General features: G+C 39.5%; 1 protein-coding gene across 2 annotated transcripts in view; it reads left to right on the top strand.

Annotated features, from left to right (window-relative positions):
• LOC124869964 (ephrin type-B receptor 1-B) overlaps positions 1-14,936 on the top strand; it is a 285,573-nt gene that overhangs the window by 67,622 nt on the left and 203,015 nt on the right. For both annotated transcript variants that reach the window (XM_047368261.1, XM_047368260.1), the window contains exon 2: positions 14,696-14,760. In XM_047368261.1, coding sequence (XP_047224217.1) covers positions 14,696-14,760 — 65 coding nt within the window. The remainder of the gene's footprint in view (positions 1-14,695; positions 14,761-14,936) is intronic.

Raw genomic sequence — 14,936 nt, 5'->3', positions numbered from 1 at the left:
AACAAGATAGACGAGCTGCTTCATCTCACCTGTAAAAACAGGGACCTCCGCGGATCAGCGGTTCTCTGCTTTACTGAGACATGGCTGAGTGAAAACATCCCGGACTGCACATTGCTGTTGCCGGACTTCCAGCTGTTCAGAGCGGATCGCAGCGCGGAGCTATCGGGGAAGAGGTGAGGAGGCGGAATCTGCTTTTATATAAACAAAGGTTGGTGCAGAGACATAAAAGTGCTGGGGAAAACATGTAGTCCTGATCTGGAGACATTTTCCATAAACTGCACACCGTTTTATTGACAGAGAGAGTTTTCCTCGTTTATAATAATTGGCTCATATTTTCCACCGCATGGCTGCACTTCTGCCGCGGAAAATCATCTCACTGAGCTGATTACAGACGTGGAGAAAAAAATACCCTGACTCTTTCATCATAATACTGGGAGATTTTAACAGAGCAAACCTCTCCAATGAACTCCCCAAATACAGACAGCATATTATGTGTCCCACCAGAGAAAAAAAAAAAACACTGGACCATTGTTACACAACTTTAAAGGACTCATATCATGCTGTTACCAGGGCGGCTCTGGGTTTTTCGGATCATTATCTAATCCACCTCATACCAACCTACAGACAGAGACTAAGAGCTTCCAAACCCAAGGTTCACACTGTTAAGAAGTGGACTGAGGAATCAAAGCAGATGCTACAGGCCTGCTTTGAATGCACAGATTGGACTGTTTTTGAAACTTCAGCCACTGACCTAAACCAACTAACTGATGTGGTGACATCATACATCAGTTTCTGTGAGGACGTGTGTGTGCAGACCAAGACATTCTGCACCTTCGGGAATAACAAGCCATGGTTTACTCCACATCTCAGGAACCTGCGCAGGGACAAGGAAGAAGCTCACAGCAGTGGAGATTTGGCGCGGTACAGGCAGGCCAAGAACAGACTAACAAAGGAGATCAAAGCAGCCACGTTACAGCCTTTCCACTGGCGATGCTTCGGCTGTATGGAATGGTCTGAGGAGCCCCCCCCCATCCAGAACAGAATCCTCGCCTGGCTAATCGTCTGAATGGCTTCTACTGCAGACATGACAGGAAGCCGTTCACACCTCAAACCATCTCCTCTACATCCCATTCAGGAACAAATTCCTCCCATAAAGTGACCAACCCCCTACCTTCAGATCCTCTGCCTGCACTAAAGATCTCCGAGGAAGATGTAAATAGGCTCTTTCTGCGCATGAAAACAAAGAAAGCTGGAGGACCTGATAACGTCTCCCCATCATGTCTGAAAGCCTGTGCACATCAACTTGCCTGATCTTCACCCGGATCTTCAACAAGTCACTGGAGATGTGTGAGGTCCGTTCCTGCCTCAAACGATCCACCATCATCCCAGTGCCCAAGAAACCCACCATCCTAGGATTAAATGACTACAGGCCTGTAACCCTGACATCTGTGGTCATTAACTCCTTTGAGCGGCTGGTGTTGAAGCACCTGAAATACATCACAGACCCACTGCTGGACCCCCTGCAGTTTTTTTACCGAGCAAACAGGTTGGCAGATGATGCTGTCAACTTAGGTGTACACTTCATTCTGCAACACCTCGACCATCCAGGGACATAAGCCAGGATCCTGTTAGTAGACTTCAGCTCGGCCTTCAACACCATCATACCAAACATCCTCCACCAGAAGCTCACCCAGCTCAACGTTCCGGCCTCCACCTGTCAGTGGATCAACAGCTTCCTGACGGACCGACAGCAGCAGGTGAGACTGGGGAACATCTTCTCCCAATCCAGATCAATAAGTACTGGTGCCCCCCAGGGGTGTGTTCTATCCCCACTCCTCTTCTCCCTCTATACAAATGACTGCACCTCATCGGACTCGTCGGTGAAACTCCTGAAGTTTGCAGATGACACCACTGTCATTGGTCTGATCCAGGATGGTGGTGAGTCTGCATACAGACAGGAGGTGGATCGGCTGGTACACTGGTGTTGTCAGAACTACCTGGAACTCAACCCACTCAGGACTGTGGAAATGGTGGTGGACGTTCAGAGAACACCACCCCCATACACCCCCCTCACCATCCTCAACAACACCATGTCAGCTGTGGACCACCTCAGGAACATTTAATAGAGTACCAAACAACCTCATACTGAAGTTGCAAATCCACCTTTGTATATGTGTATATTTTATATATGTATTTATGGACATAAGGATATATGCAGAATGTATCTTATAACAAAAAAACAAAACAAAAAAGAAACCCGGAGAGCAAAGTGTACCAGAGTCAAATTCCTTGTTTGTTGTATGTACGAACTTGGCAATAAAGCTAATTCTGATTCTGATTTTGAAGATCAGATAAAACATTTTTTTAATAAGATAACATTTAAAAAAATTAATTGCTGAATAAAACCAACCTTCTGGATGACCAATTCCCAACGATGTTGAATTAGCGGCCTTTATTTATTAAGATAATATTTAAAAAAATATTATTAAGGAAATATTAAAATAATATTTAAGGAAATGTTGTTTTTTAATAAGAAACAAACCTTTCTAGATTAGTGGGTCTTAATGGTGTTTAATTAGTCATCAAATTTAGTAAAACAATATTTAAGGAAATATTATTTCCTAGTTTGGAAAATAACAACCTTTCTGGGTGAATGATTTTCAGCTGACTCATAAAGTGGGCAAGCATGTGTTCTTAGCCATTAGCGGTTGGAGCTAACAAAAGAAGCTTAGAGCTGGTTCCCAGAATCAAACACATACCTTTAAAATACCATTAATAAAATGGTTGAAATGCATAAGTGTGGACTGATCTTCTGTGTTTAAAAACCACCCTTTAAATAAAGTTTGTCTTTAAAAACACACCACAGAACACATAGTTGTGTGCTAGTCTGCTAGCACTTACTGTAACGGAGTTTCTCAGCACAAACAAAAACAAATGTCATTAAACTATGAAGATTATTTAACTCTAAACTAATCATCTCTGCCCAAACACTACCTCTTACATGAACTGTGCTGAAGATAAGTTGTCCTGGGCGTTGAGGAAAATATCCAGGTGTGGGTAAAGAAAGGAATAGCTTGCAGCTAACCTCCATAGCTGTGGTTAAGGGCTTTTAGCTGGCCTGGCCGAACCGTACGACTAAGGCACGTTCGGCTCCTTGAATGCCCGCAATGCGGTGGGGTACCTCTCACTACCTGGGCGTGCACACAGGAAGGCGTGATAGTGATGTCACGGGAAGTTCGCTATTACCCCTCTTGTTCCTGTTCCTGGCTGAGTTAGGAGTAGGTTACTGTGATTTATTTTAAAAATTCCAGAAAAGATCAAACTGGCCTTTAAATGTTGTAATCCATGGCTGGACCCAACAACGTGCAATCTTTGAAAATCACACGCAACAATCCCACTTATTGTACGTGCAATTTATTTATAGTACATGCAATTAGCACCTGCTATTTGGGATCTTTGAAGATCAGGCTCTTAGTCGACTCCGTCAACACAACAGGGTACACCAAGAAATTCTTCCTTCTTACTTATAAAAGTCTCATAAATAAATATAATGTTGGATACATGTTCTGAAGTTTATATCACTGACCAGGGCTGAAAATGCTAGCTTAGACTTACTTCACAAGCTGCATGGCTCTTTGCACAACAAGCTTCACTTTGACAAGTGATAGTGGGGTGCTTAAATACCCTGTATTTTCAAAAAAGCTCATCCATCTTAAACATGCAGGAAATGACCAGATTTTGTTTTCCAATCCAATATGAATCCTTTTTGTAACAGATGATTCAGTGGTTCAACGAGGTCTATTGCTGCATGAAATGTCTTCATTCTGTGTTCAGTCTGTCAAAGACTTTATGTTTATAAATCCCCCGAGTGGTCGGTTGCTTATTTTGGAAAATTGTTATTGGCTAGCCTGACCACAAATTAGCAGTCTCTGTCAACATAACAGGGCAACTCAATAACTGCTTTCTTTCCTGCTTCAAAATAAAAGTATTTTACTTAGATACAACAGGTTGTGAAGCTTAAAAGCACACTCCTTCATATAAAGGTCTGCCTGGTAGTACAGATAGTCTATCTCTGTGGGAAACGTCTTCATGCTTTGTTCCGAAAATACTCCAGTCTGTCATAAAATAGCTTTTTTATTCATAAATCCCTCGAGTGGACGGCTGATTAGTTTGGAAGATGCTGCACTTCTCTTGTGTTTGTTTGTCAGCCGCCCCATATTAAGATTCCATGCTCAGCAGGCTACCATGGGGTTCATCATTGTTAAGTGCTCATTTCAGTCCTGCTGATTTTCCCTGTGTTATTTCTTCTTCATCTTTCGTTCTTTCTTTCTTTCTGTCACGTTTTTTGAGGTTTTGTAATTTTGTTTTTGTCCTTCTGTCCTGATTCCATTCACATCAAGAGATAAATCCTACCTAAATTAAGTTATTTTAGGGCCTCGGATCTTTCATTTTCTACAATAACAAAGAGAATGCCTTTTCCTACCCATTCACCCTCCAGCATCTGGACATGATTGTCGCATTGAATTACAAAATGTACCAGAAACCTTGGCCAGGACGACATAGAGGAGGGAGGTTAAAGAATAGATGAATTGAAAAAATGAAATGGGAATGGAAATCCACAGAGAATTGTCTGGTGTATTGATTAAGAGGAGGGAAGACTTTGAACAGAGGCTTCAGCAAATGTTCAATTGACCAGCAACCATTCAATCATACAGACAGGAATTGTACAGACATGTAGCTATTTTGACTTCTTAAAAATTAAGCTTGTACAAAGTGACTTAATAAGGATCAATGAGTAAGATAATCTGTTGTATCTGTTCTATCTGAACTCCAGAAACATTATTTGGATTAGTAATTGTTATATGCTTGCTGACATGTAATTGCGTGAAGAAAGCTGCCCCCTTATTGATCTGTAACGCAGGGCCCCATCAATGTTTAATGCAGTCTCTCCCTTACTTTCATTTCTCTTCTTCGTTTTCTATACCCCCCCCCCCCTCCCCCTCTTTCTATCGGTGGAAACAGCCCACCATTTGGTATTGATCTATCACTGGCTGCTAATAAGAAGGAGCAGTGCTCTCTGGTGTTATAAGCCCCAGCCTCACTCTTGGTTGTGGCTCGCTGATGGTGACTTCTCAGTTTTGACTAGAATGATTAAGTGTATGATTTTTAAGGTGCCTTTTACTATAGAATGCCCTACATCCGTTGTGCTGTGGAGTAAATAATATTCTGTGATGTTCTGTAGCTACAGTACATCTTCTGCACTGACAACTACAAGCTGTTGCTATCCAATAAATTTATGAGCAGTGTTTAGATAGTCAACATTAAGTTTTTAATGTGGGTAGTTTTCCCACAGTCTGAACTGCTCGTGAACCTGGCTGTGTGTAATGTGTTAGAGCTTGCAGAGCTAGCTGACACAGTAGCATATGAACAAAGGAGAAAATAATCTGAAACACAACTGACTGTATAGGTGTTGTTTTAACTTTACCACTAAATTACTTTTACATTAGTAAGTTAAAAGTTACTGAATTTAGTTTGCAAATTGTTGTTAATTGTTTAATACCTAAAGGTGGATCTGTTCTTACTAGTAAGGTCTTATTTTGTTTGCTTTACATCTGCTTTCTAGTTAGAAGCCTCAGTCAGTAAGAATTTGCAGCCTAAGTTGTGATATCATAATCTTTAAACCCACCCTCATAAAACCATGTGCAAAACACAAACTTGGGAAAGACTTATTTTGTTGCCAGGCAACCGTAAACAATTTCATTGTAGAATCCTAATGCTTGATACTGTCAACAAATTTCAACAAAAGAGCTTGTTATGCAACTATATTAATTTTAGATACATTTATTTTCTCACAAAATGATTAAAATATATTAGGTTTTATGTTGCACCCTAATAGTATTAGTCTGCATAAGATATTTTTGTTCAGTTCTTGTAATGTGTGCATTTGGGATTTTATAGAGGTTTCTAAGTGAAACAATTTGTTTACATGATTGATTAGAGATGCACAGAAAAATCATCTGGTGACCAAAACTGGATGTTTTTCAGCTTGGTTGGCCCAGACCAGACATCATCTGGTTGAAAACTCAGTGTCTATTTAAAAGGAAAATATTTTTTTTTGTCAAGACATATGTAGCTTCAGTCCATTCAGGTCAGAGAGTGCAAGAGAAAGTGATAGTTTCAGTACATGATAGTTTCAGTACATAAACGAAGAACAATGTTGCTCTGGTTTAGTCTTTCGAAAGTCCAACCTTCGTCACGGAACATGCTAGATCAGGAAATGCTGTTAGCCTTTAGAAAATCCACATTCTCAAGGGAGTATTAATGGAGGCAGCCATTTTAGTAGTTGGCTCTAACCACAGTAATTGTTAATATAAGAAGATAAAACAGGTAAAAGAGCCAACTGTATAATCATTTTATGTTGGTTTTAAAATAACTAAATCCTATTTTGCAGTGATTTTTCTTTCACAAACATGGTATGGCATTGTCTCTGCTCCTAGTATAAATTATTAATGAGAAGAGAAACATCATTTTACACAATACACATTATACATTTCATACATTATATAAGAACAATCTCAATTGGCTAACATTGGTATCAGCAGGTCAATTTTTCACAAAATCAGCTACAAAATTTGGATCTATGTTTGAATATAAAACTATAAATATTCACAAGATGTATCTGTTCTTAAAAGACAAGTTTTTTTTTACTCCCCACATCCACTTAACTAAAAAAAAGGTCAACAAAGAAGATGGCTTGAAATACACTCAGACACATGGGACATTTCTCAAATCCCCTGTGCCTAAGGACAGGTGTTGAAACTATGGCATGACTGCTGTGTGAGCCCCACCTCGATGCTAATCACCATTTAGTACACTTCATTTACTCATGTAATACTTTGATATTCCGCTAATGGTGGACATTATGTCAGGTGACGTTGCTCATCCTGCCTTCCCATGGGGCCTCTGACCTTTTTTGTCCCCTACCTACATTGCCTTTAATTTTGTCCACCCCGCTCCTCTGTGTTTTAAAGGAAATGGAAAACGGCCTACCAAGTGCCCGTGTGATTAGACTAAAGCTTCTGTGATTTCCCTTGAGAAAAGGCTGGCAGTCCCTACAATGCTCTCTGGCACAGCAAGCTGCTTCATGGTCCTATCTCCCAAGCTGACAGCAAGTCTTAAAAGCAGGCAGGCTGGTATGGTTTGACTGTGGAAACTAGACAGGGAAAGGCTGATTTTAGGGAAATTGAAATACTCAGCAGAAGCCAAGTGTGAACAGGGTTGTCCCTGTAGGTGTACACAGAAAATTGCTCACTAAGTTTGCAGCTGTAGGTAAAGTCTATGTATGTATTCATCTGGGTATTATATTTGCGTATATGAGTATTTGAGTGTCTATCTGATTTATCTTAGCTATCTGTTTAATGTATTTAGGCAGTATCTTCTTGTAAGTGGAAGAAAATTAATAGAAGCATGTGCTTTGTTCCATTAACAGTATATAGCTAGGTTTTATTAGAGATCAGATTTGTGGCTGATTTCCAGACTCCAGTTTTGTGATGAAATCACACACAGGTGTATCCCCTCGGGTGCACATGATTGTATGTTTGTTACTCAGTATTTCAAAAGGGACTGGCCCTTACTTAAACCTCAGACATTTAGTATGGTGTGCTCCTGGCTGTTGAACTGGTAATTAATTTTTCAATTCAATTCAGTTTATTTATATAGCGCCAACTCACAACACATGTTGTCTCAAGGCACTTCAAAAAAAGTTAAGTACATACATTCCAATTAATCCTAACCATTGAACAGGGCTGTCAGATTCAGTTATTTATTCAAATTGGATTTCTATCTAAGGAAACCCAGCAGACTGCATCGAGTCAGAGATTTGTAGCATTCACTCCTCCTGGATGAGCATGTAGCGACAGTGGACAGTCACTGGCGTTGACTTTGCAGCAATCCCTCATACTGAGCATGCCTGTAGCGACAGTGGAGAGGAAAAACTCCCTTTTAACAGGAAGAAACCTCCAGCAGAACCAGGCTCAGTGTGCAGCCATCTGCCACGACCGACTGGGGGTTTGAGAGAACAGAGCAGAGACACACAAAGAATACAGAAGCACTGATCCAGGAGTCCTTTCTATGGGAAGGGAAAGTAAATGTTAGTGGATGTAGCTCCTTTAGTTGTTTCATCTAGAAAGAAAGAACAGATCAACTTTGAGCCAGTTTTCAAGGATAGAGTCTGAAAGAGAGCACATAGAGTTAGTTACAGTAAAAGCTCAGTCAATTGCTATATCTAGGAGAGAGAAAGGGTTAAACACTGAAATACAGGGCCAAGTGGATCATCTGTAGAAGGTGAGCATTAAGTTGTTGCCAGCAGAAGCTTTGACAATGCCCCTCTCCAGAAAGGTGTCACAGGTAGACACAGAGTCAGGCCAGGTGTAGCTTCTAGGACGAGAAAAGAGAGAGAACATAAAGTTAAAAACTAAAATAACAGCAAATAATGCAAAATTGGAGAATAGTGTGAGAATGTAGCGAAGAAGGTAAAAATGGTCATTATGTCCTCCAGCAGGCCTAAGCCTATAGAAGCTTAACTACAGAGATAGTTTCAGTTTATTTCTTTATATAGCGCTTATTTACAACACTGTTGTCTCAAGGCACCCCACAAAGGGTCTGGAACGTCGTGGGGCCGCCGGGGAGGCCAGACCAAACCACCAAGTGCCAGAGCCTGGCCACCCCAGAACGGGCCACGTGTAGGGGCACTAAGTAAAATAATAAACTAATACAAATTGTCCAACTAGAGCCCACTGATGGCCATTGTTATACTAAAAACCACAAGGATTGGGATACCTCTTTCTGTCTGACTGATTATAACCATTGGAAAAGAGAAGGGGTCATACAGGTAGCAGAAATGGAGGGTGTGTTTGCACCTCGACCATAACTGAGCCGGTTCAGGCTAAACCTGATTCCCCCTTACTCTATGTAACAGGAAGGGAGAAAGGCGGAGGTAAAAATAAGGAATATAGCCTAAGCCACTCTAACTATAAGCTTTATCAAAAAGGAAAGTTTTAAGCCTAGCCTTAAATGTAGACAGAGTGTCTGCCTCACGGACCAAAAACGGGAGCTGGTTCCACAGGAGAGGAGCTTGATAACTAAAGGATCTGCCTCCCATTCTACTTCTAGAGACTCTAGGAACCACCAGTAAACCTGCAGTCTGAGAATGAAGTGCTCTGTTAGGAACATATGGAACAATCAGATCTCTGATGTATGATGGAGCTAAATCTTTAAGGGCTTTGTATGTGAGGAGGAGAATTTTAAATTCTATTCTGGATTTAACAGGGAGCCAGTGAAGAGAAGCTAAAATAGGAAAAATATGATCTCTTTTTTTAATTTTCATCAGAACTCTTGCTGCAGCATTTTGGATCAGCTGAAGGCTTTTAACTGCATTTTGTGGACATCCTGATAGTAAAGAATTACAGTAGTCCAGCCTTGAAGTAACAAATGCACGGACTAGTTTTTCATCGTCACTCCTGGATAGGATATTTCTAACATTGGCAGTGTTCCGGAGGTGAAAGAAGGAAGTCCTAGAAATCTGTTTAATATGGGATTTAAATGACATGTCCTGGTCAAAAATAACACTAAGGTTTTTTGCTTTATTACTGGAGGTCAATTTAATGCCATCCAGGTTAAGTGATTGACTAAGCAGTCTTTTATAAAGACTCCGGTCCAAAGACAACAACTTCTGTCTTGTCTGAATTTAGAAGCAAAAAATTTAAAGTCATCCAAGTTTTTATGTCTTCAAGACATGCTTGTAGACTATCTAACTGGTTGGGCCCATCAGGATTTATGGATAAGTAAAGCTGAGTGTCATCAGTGTAACAGGGAAAATTTATGCTATGCTGCCTGATAATTTTACCTATTGGAAGCATATATATAGTAAAGAGAATTGGGCCAAGTACTGAAACCTGTGGTACTCCACAATTAACCCTGGAGTTTAAAGATGATTTATCATTTACATAAACAAACTGAAACCTGTCAGACAAATAAAATTTAAACCAGCCTAGCGCTGTTCCCCTGATCCCTACAGCATATTCCAGCCTTTCTAAGAGACTATTATGATCGACTGTATCAAATGCAGCACTGAGATCTAAGAGGACAAGTACAGACACAAGTCCATTATCTGAGGCCATAAGAATATCATTAGTGACTTTCAGCAGAGCTGTTTCAGTGCTATGATGAGCTCTGAAGCCTGACTGAAACTCTTCCAACAGGTCATTGCTGTGTAAATGCTCACACATTTGATTAGCAACTATTTTCTCAAGAATTTTAGATAAGAATGGAAGATTGGATATAGGTCTGTAATTTTTCAAGTCATCTCGATCAAGCAAATGTCTCTTAAGTAAAGGTTTAATTACAACTACCTTGAAAGCCTGTGGTACATATCCATTTACCAAGGATGGGTTAATCATACCTAAAATGGGGCTGGTAATCAGAGGGAACACTTCCTTAAAAAATTTGTTTCGGATTGGGTCTAACATACAAGTTGAAGGTTTAGATGAAGCTAATATTTCTGATAACTCAGGAAGCTCCACAGGATCAAAACAGTCCAAACACAAATCAGTTTCTGCAGTTACTTCCAATGTTGTCTCACTTGCTGAGGATGAAGTAATCATCTTTGGGAGTATGTCAAAGATTTAATTTTTAATAGAATAAATTTTATTTAAGAAGAATCCCATAAAGTCATGACTGCTGAGAGCTAAGGGAATGGATGGATCAACAGAGCTATGACTCTGTGTAAGTTTAGCAACTGTACTAAAGAGAAACCTAATATTATTCTTGTTCTCTTCTATTAATGATGAGAAATAAGCTGTTCTGGCTTGGCGAAGTGTCTTTTTATACAACAGTAGGCTATTTTTCCAGATTAAGTAGGAATCCTCTAGGTGCGTAGAGCACAATTTTCTCTCCAATTGTCTAACATTGTGCTTTAAAGTACGCAGATCTAAATTAAACCAAGGAGCCTGCCTCCTATGAATAATTACCTTCTTTTTCAAGGGGGTTGCATTGTCTAATGCACCACGCAATGATGAATTAACACTATGAACAAGGGAATCAATTTGTGAAGGGGCAGAAACAAAATGATTGCCCTCCACTGTGCTTTTCTGTGATATTGAGGAAATTAAAAGTGGAACAGATTCTTTAAAGGTTGTTACAGCATTGTCTGATAATGATCTACTATAATAAAATTTTCTTTCAGGTGTGGAGTACTCGGTTAAATTAAACTCAGAGGTTATTAAGAAATGGTCAGACTGGAAAGGGTTATGAGAAAATATTGTTATGTCTTTACAATCAATGCCAAATGTCAACACAAGGTCCAGAGAATGAAGACAAAGGTGGGTAGGTTTGTTAATGTTTTGTGCAAAGCCAATTGAGTCTAAGATAGCATTACAGGCTATATTTAGGCTATCACTTTCTGTGTCAACATGAATGTTAAAATCCCCCACTATAATAACCTTATCTGTATTTAACACTAAATCAGACAAAAGGTCTGAAAACTGATCTAAAAATTGAAATTAAGGACCTGGTGGATGGTACAAAACAACAAAAAGAAGTGGTTTTAGTGCTTTATAATTTGGATGAGAAAAACTAAGGATTAAATATTCAAAAGAGTTATAGTTACTGATTGGTCTGGGACTAATCAATAAATCTGACTGAAAGAGGGTTGCTACTCCTCCTCGCCCAATATTTTGAGGAATGTGAAAATTTAAATAATTAGTAGGAGTTGACTCATTTATAGAAACATAATCCTCTTGCTGCAGCCAGGTTTCTGTGAGGCAAAATAAATAAATCTGATTGTCACAAATTAGGTCACTAACTAACAAAGTCTTTGAAGAGAGAGATCTTATGTTCAGTAAGCCACATTTAATTGTTTTATTTTTCTTTTTAGACTGAGTTGTGTTTATCTTTATGAGATTTTCTTGATTTCTTCCTTTTAGATTATTTTTTAATCTATAAAATTTTGGCCGTGGGCGAGACACTGTCTTAATGGTTGGGTAGCAGTACAGAAGCTGTAGAGAGGAGTGTTAAACTACGACCCTGCTTCCTGGTCTGAATCCTTGGTTGTCAAAGTTTTGGAGAACTAATACATTCGGCCAGATTCCTAGAAAGAAGAGCTGCTCCATCCAAAGTGGGATGGGTGCTGTCTCTCCGGATCATACCAGGTTTTCCCCGAAATGTTCGCCAATTATCAATGTAGCCCACATCGTTTTCTGGACACCACCTAGACAGCCAGCGGTTGAATGACAGCATGCAACTAAACATGTCGTCACTGGTCAGATCAGGCAGGGGACCAGAGAAAACTACGGAGTCCGACATTGTTTTGGCAAACTTACACACCGAAGCAACACTATTAAAACACTTGATTAAAATCATGGTAAGATCAAAAGAACTGCATGAGGCCTTCATAAAGAAGACAGATTGTATTTAAACTCTCCTTAGCATTTTATATGAGCACTTGGGACTATTAAGACAGTTAGAATTATTAATTGTAAACAACAGTTTCTGTGTGTATTCCCTATAGAATGTAAATCTTTACCTTAACTGTGATATTTCCTGAAGGTAGCCAACATTTGTAAATACAGCATATCTTATAACAGACAGGAATTGAAAGCTCAAAAAAAAAAGAGAGAAGCAGAGTATATATTTATCTTACTGGTATGTGAATTTCTCAATTCAATCTACTCATTCAACAAGTCAACCACACCTTTCCAATGGATGTATAAATCGACAGCATGTGGCAGAAAGCTCCTTATGGTACATATAAGAAGTCAAGCTTGCAAAAAGCAAAACTGCAAGAGTATGAGATGGGATTGAAGTTAAATAACCCGGAGCCCTCTAAATCTCGCTATTTGTTGAAGCAGCCTGAATGAACAGCTAACATGTCTCTACAGAAATACAGTTTCATTTTAACTGGCTTCTAAAAACGCTGGTGCTTCCTCTGATTTAATTTTGAAAGACCTTATTGATACACAAACCAACTATGAGTCTTCTAGCTGCAACAACAAATGCAGCACTGGTGTATGGTGCAATCACTGATTCGTAAAAGATGAGATATTTGAGTATCCTACCTGCCAGGTCATGCACTGAAGATAAGTATATTTTGGTCGTCAGTTGATTTCTCAGTGCATGCTCATTTTTCCCCTTATGTATTTTCGAAATGAGACAGAAGCCATTGCAGGATCAATGTGATTCAAGACAAGCTAAATGTTGGTGTGAATCTTAGGGTAAGGTTAGGTAAGATAAGGCAAAGAGTTGGAATGTCCTTTTGAAAATTTAAAAGGGGGATATGTATCTTTGTATTTCATCAGACTGAGATTCCTTCTCTGTGAACAACACACATTGCTTGGATTAGCCAACCATTGCTGAGCGTGGAAGGTGTCCAAGGTGAAAACAATTCCTCTGAAAATTCCCGAAGCACCGTGCTTATTTGCTACAGACCATCACCCAGGCATACCATTCCTCCTTCAGCAAAATTGTTTTATCTGTTTGGGAAACACAAGCACAATCAAGGACATGTTCTGGCATGAAGCATTAAAATGTGAAATGTTCTTTCGCCCTAAAAAGGGAATCATTTATAGCAAGGAATAAACAGTCTGTTAAAGGGGAGGTTTCCTATTAAACTGCTGAAGTTTCTCTTAGTCTCTTATCTGTAAATCAGACTGAGAAAATCTGGTAAGATATGTTTCTTTGTACCTGCTGCCACATTTTTTCACCCTTTAGTAGAGCATAATATCAGGCTTCATGATTTCAGTGTATATGGAAGGCACATAATCATGAAAACAGAGCTCACTAATCTATAGTGAGCTGCCAGACTTATTTGTCAATGCAGTTTCACTGAGGATTAGCAAGTAGAATAAAAGCAAGATTGTGTTACCTTTTGTTTTTGTTTTGTTTTTGCAATTCATAGTGGACTGTGTTTTCACTTCACTTATTGTTAGTTATTTGGCTTAGTCTTTACAGAACAGATATAATTGAGATTTAAAGTCCAAAATTCAGTTGTTATTTTAGTATTATACCTTTTCTTCACATTTTGTGCAAATGGTAAATCAGGTTCAGTGCAACATCTGTTTCAGTGTCAGTAACACTCTAGGAAATCTATATGCTTTCATTTGTCTCATTTGAAAGTGTCATGAACCTCTAACCTACTGCATCTCAGAGAATTTTCCACGAAAGGGATGTAAATACCCTGTGTACATTTTTGAAGTGATTTTTCAGGATTGACAGTGTGCAAAACTATACAGCCTTTTCCCACCCAAAAGTACAAAAACTTCCACCCACTTTACCAGAATTGACTGCAGATCATTCAAATACATGCACGCGTCTGCATGCAAACAAAGGCTGGATGTGCATATTGTAGTCATGCTCATGGAGAGACCACAATACAAAGCTGAGCATTTAACAGCATGACAGAAGCTCTCAGGCATCCCTCCCAGCAAAGTGCCAAGGATTTGTTTCCATGTTTCTTGTCTTAATAGAAGTGAGGCAGAGATGGATAAATCACTGTGGGGTTTCATCTCCTTTCTGTTCACAGATGATAGTGTCAAGTGATCACTGGGCCTTGAATGCAAGTCATCTCTGTTGAGGGATACTAAAAATAGGTATTTGGAGGCTAACTACTATTTTTCTCTCTATTTTCCTTTCTTTGCTGCAGAAACCTTGATGGACACTCGGGTGGCCACAGCAGAACTGGGCTGGACGGCGTATCCCAACTCTGGGGTGAGTTGCTTATTCGAAGTAAAGGGTTTGATATTGAACTATCTTCTGTTAAAGGGTAAAGTAATTTGATATTCCAATATGTAACTTAACATTGTTGGCACTCAGATTCATAGGTAGACAGGAAAATAGGCACACACAAATAGGTAGGTTGGGGTGTAAACTTAAGTAGTTCCCAA

The sequence above is a fragment of the Girardinichthys multiradiatus genome, chromosome 6 (genome assembly GCF_021462225.1).
Source record: "Girardinichthys multiradiatus isolate DD_20200921_A chromosome 6, DD_fGirMul_XY1, whole genome shotgun sequence".
In the NCBI taxonomy this organism is placed as follows: Eukaryota; Metazoa; Chordata; class Actinopteri; order Cyprinodontiformes; family Goodeidae; genus Girardinichthys; species Girardinichthys multiradiatus.
Note: the sequence above shows the minus strand (reverse complement) of the source record. Positions and strands in the feature narration are given on the sequence as shown.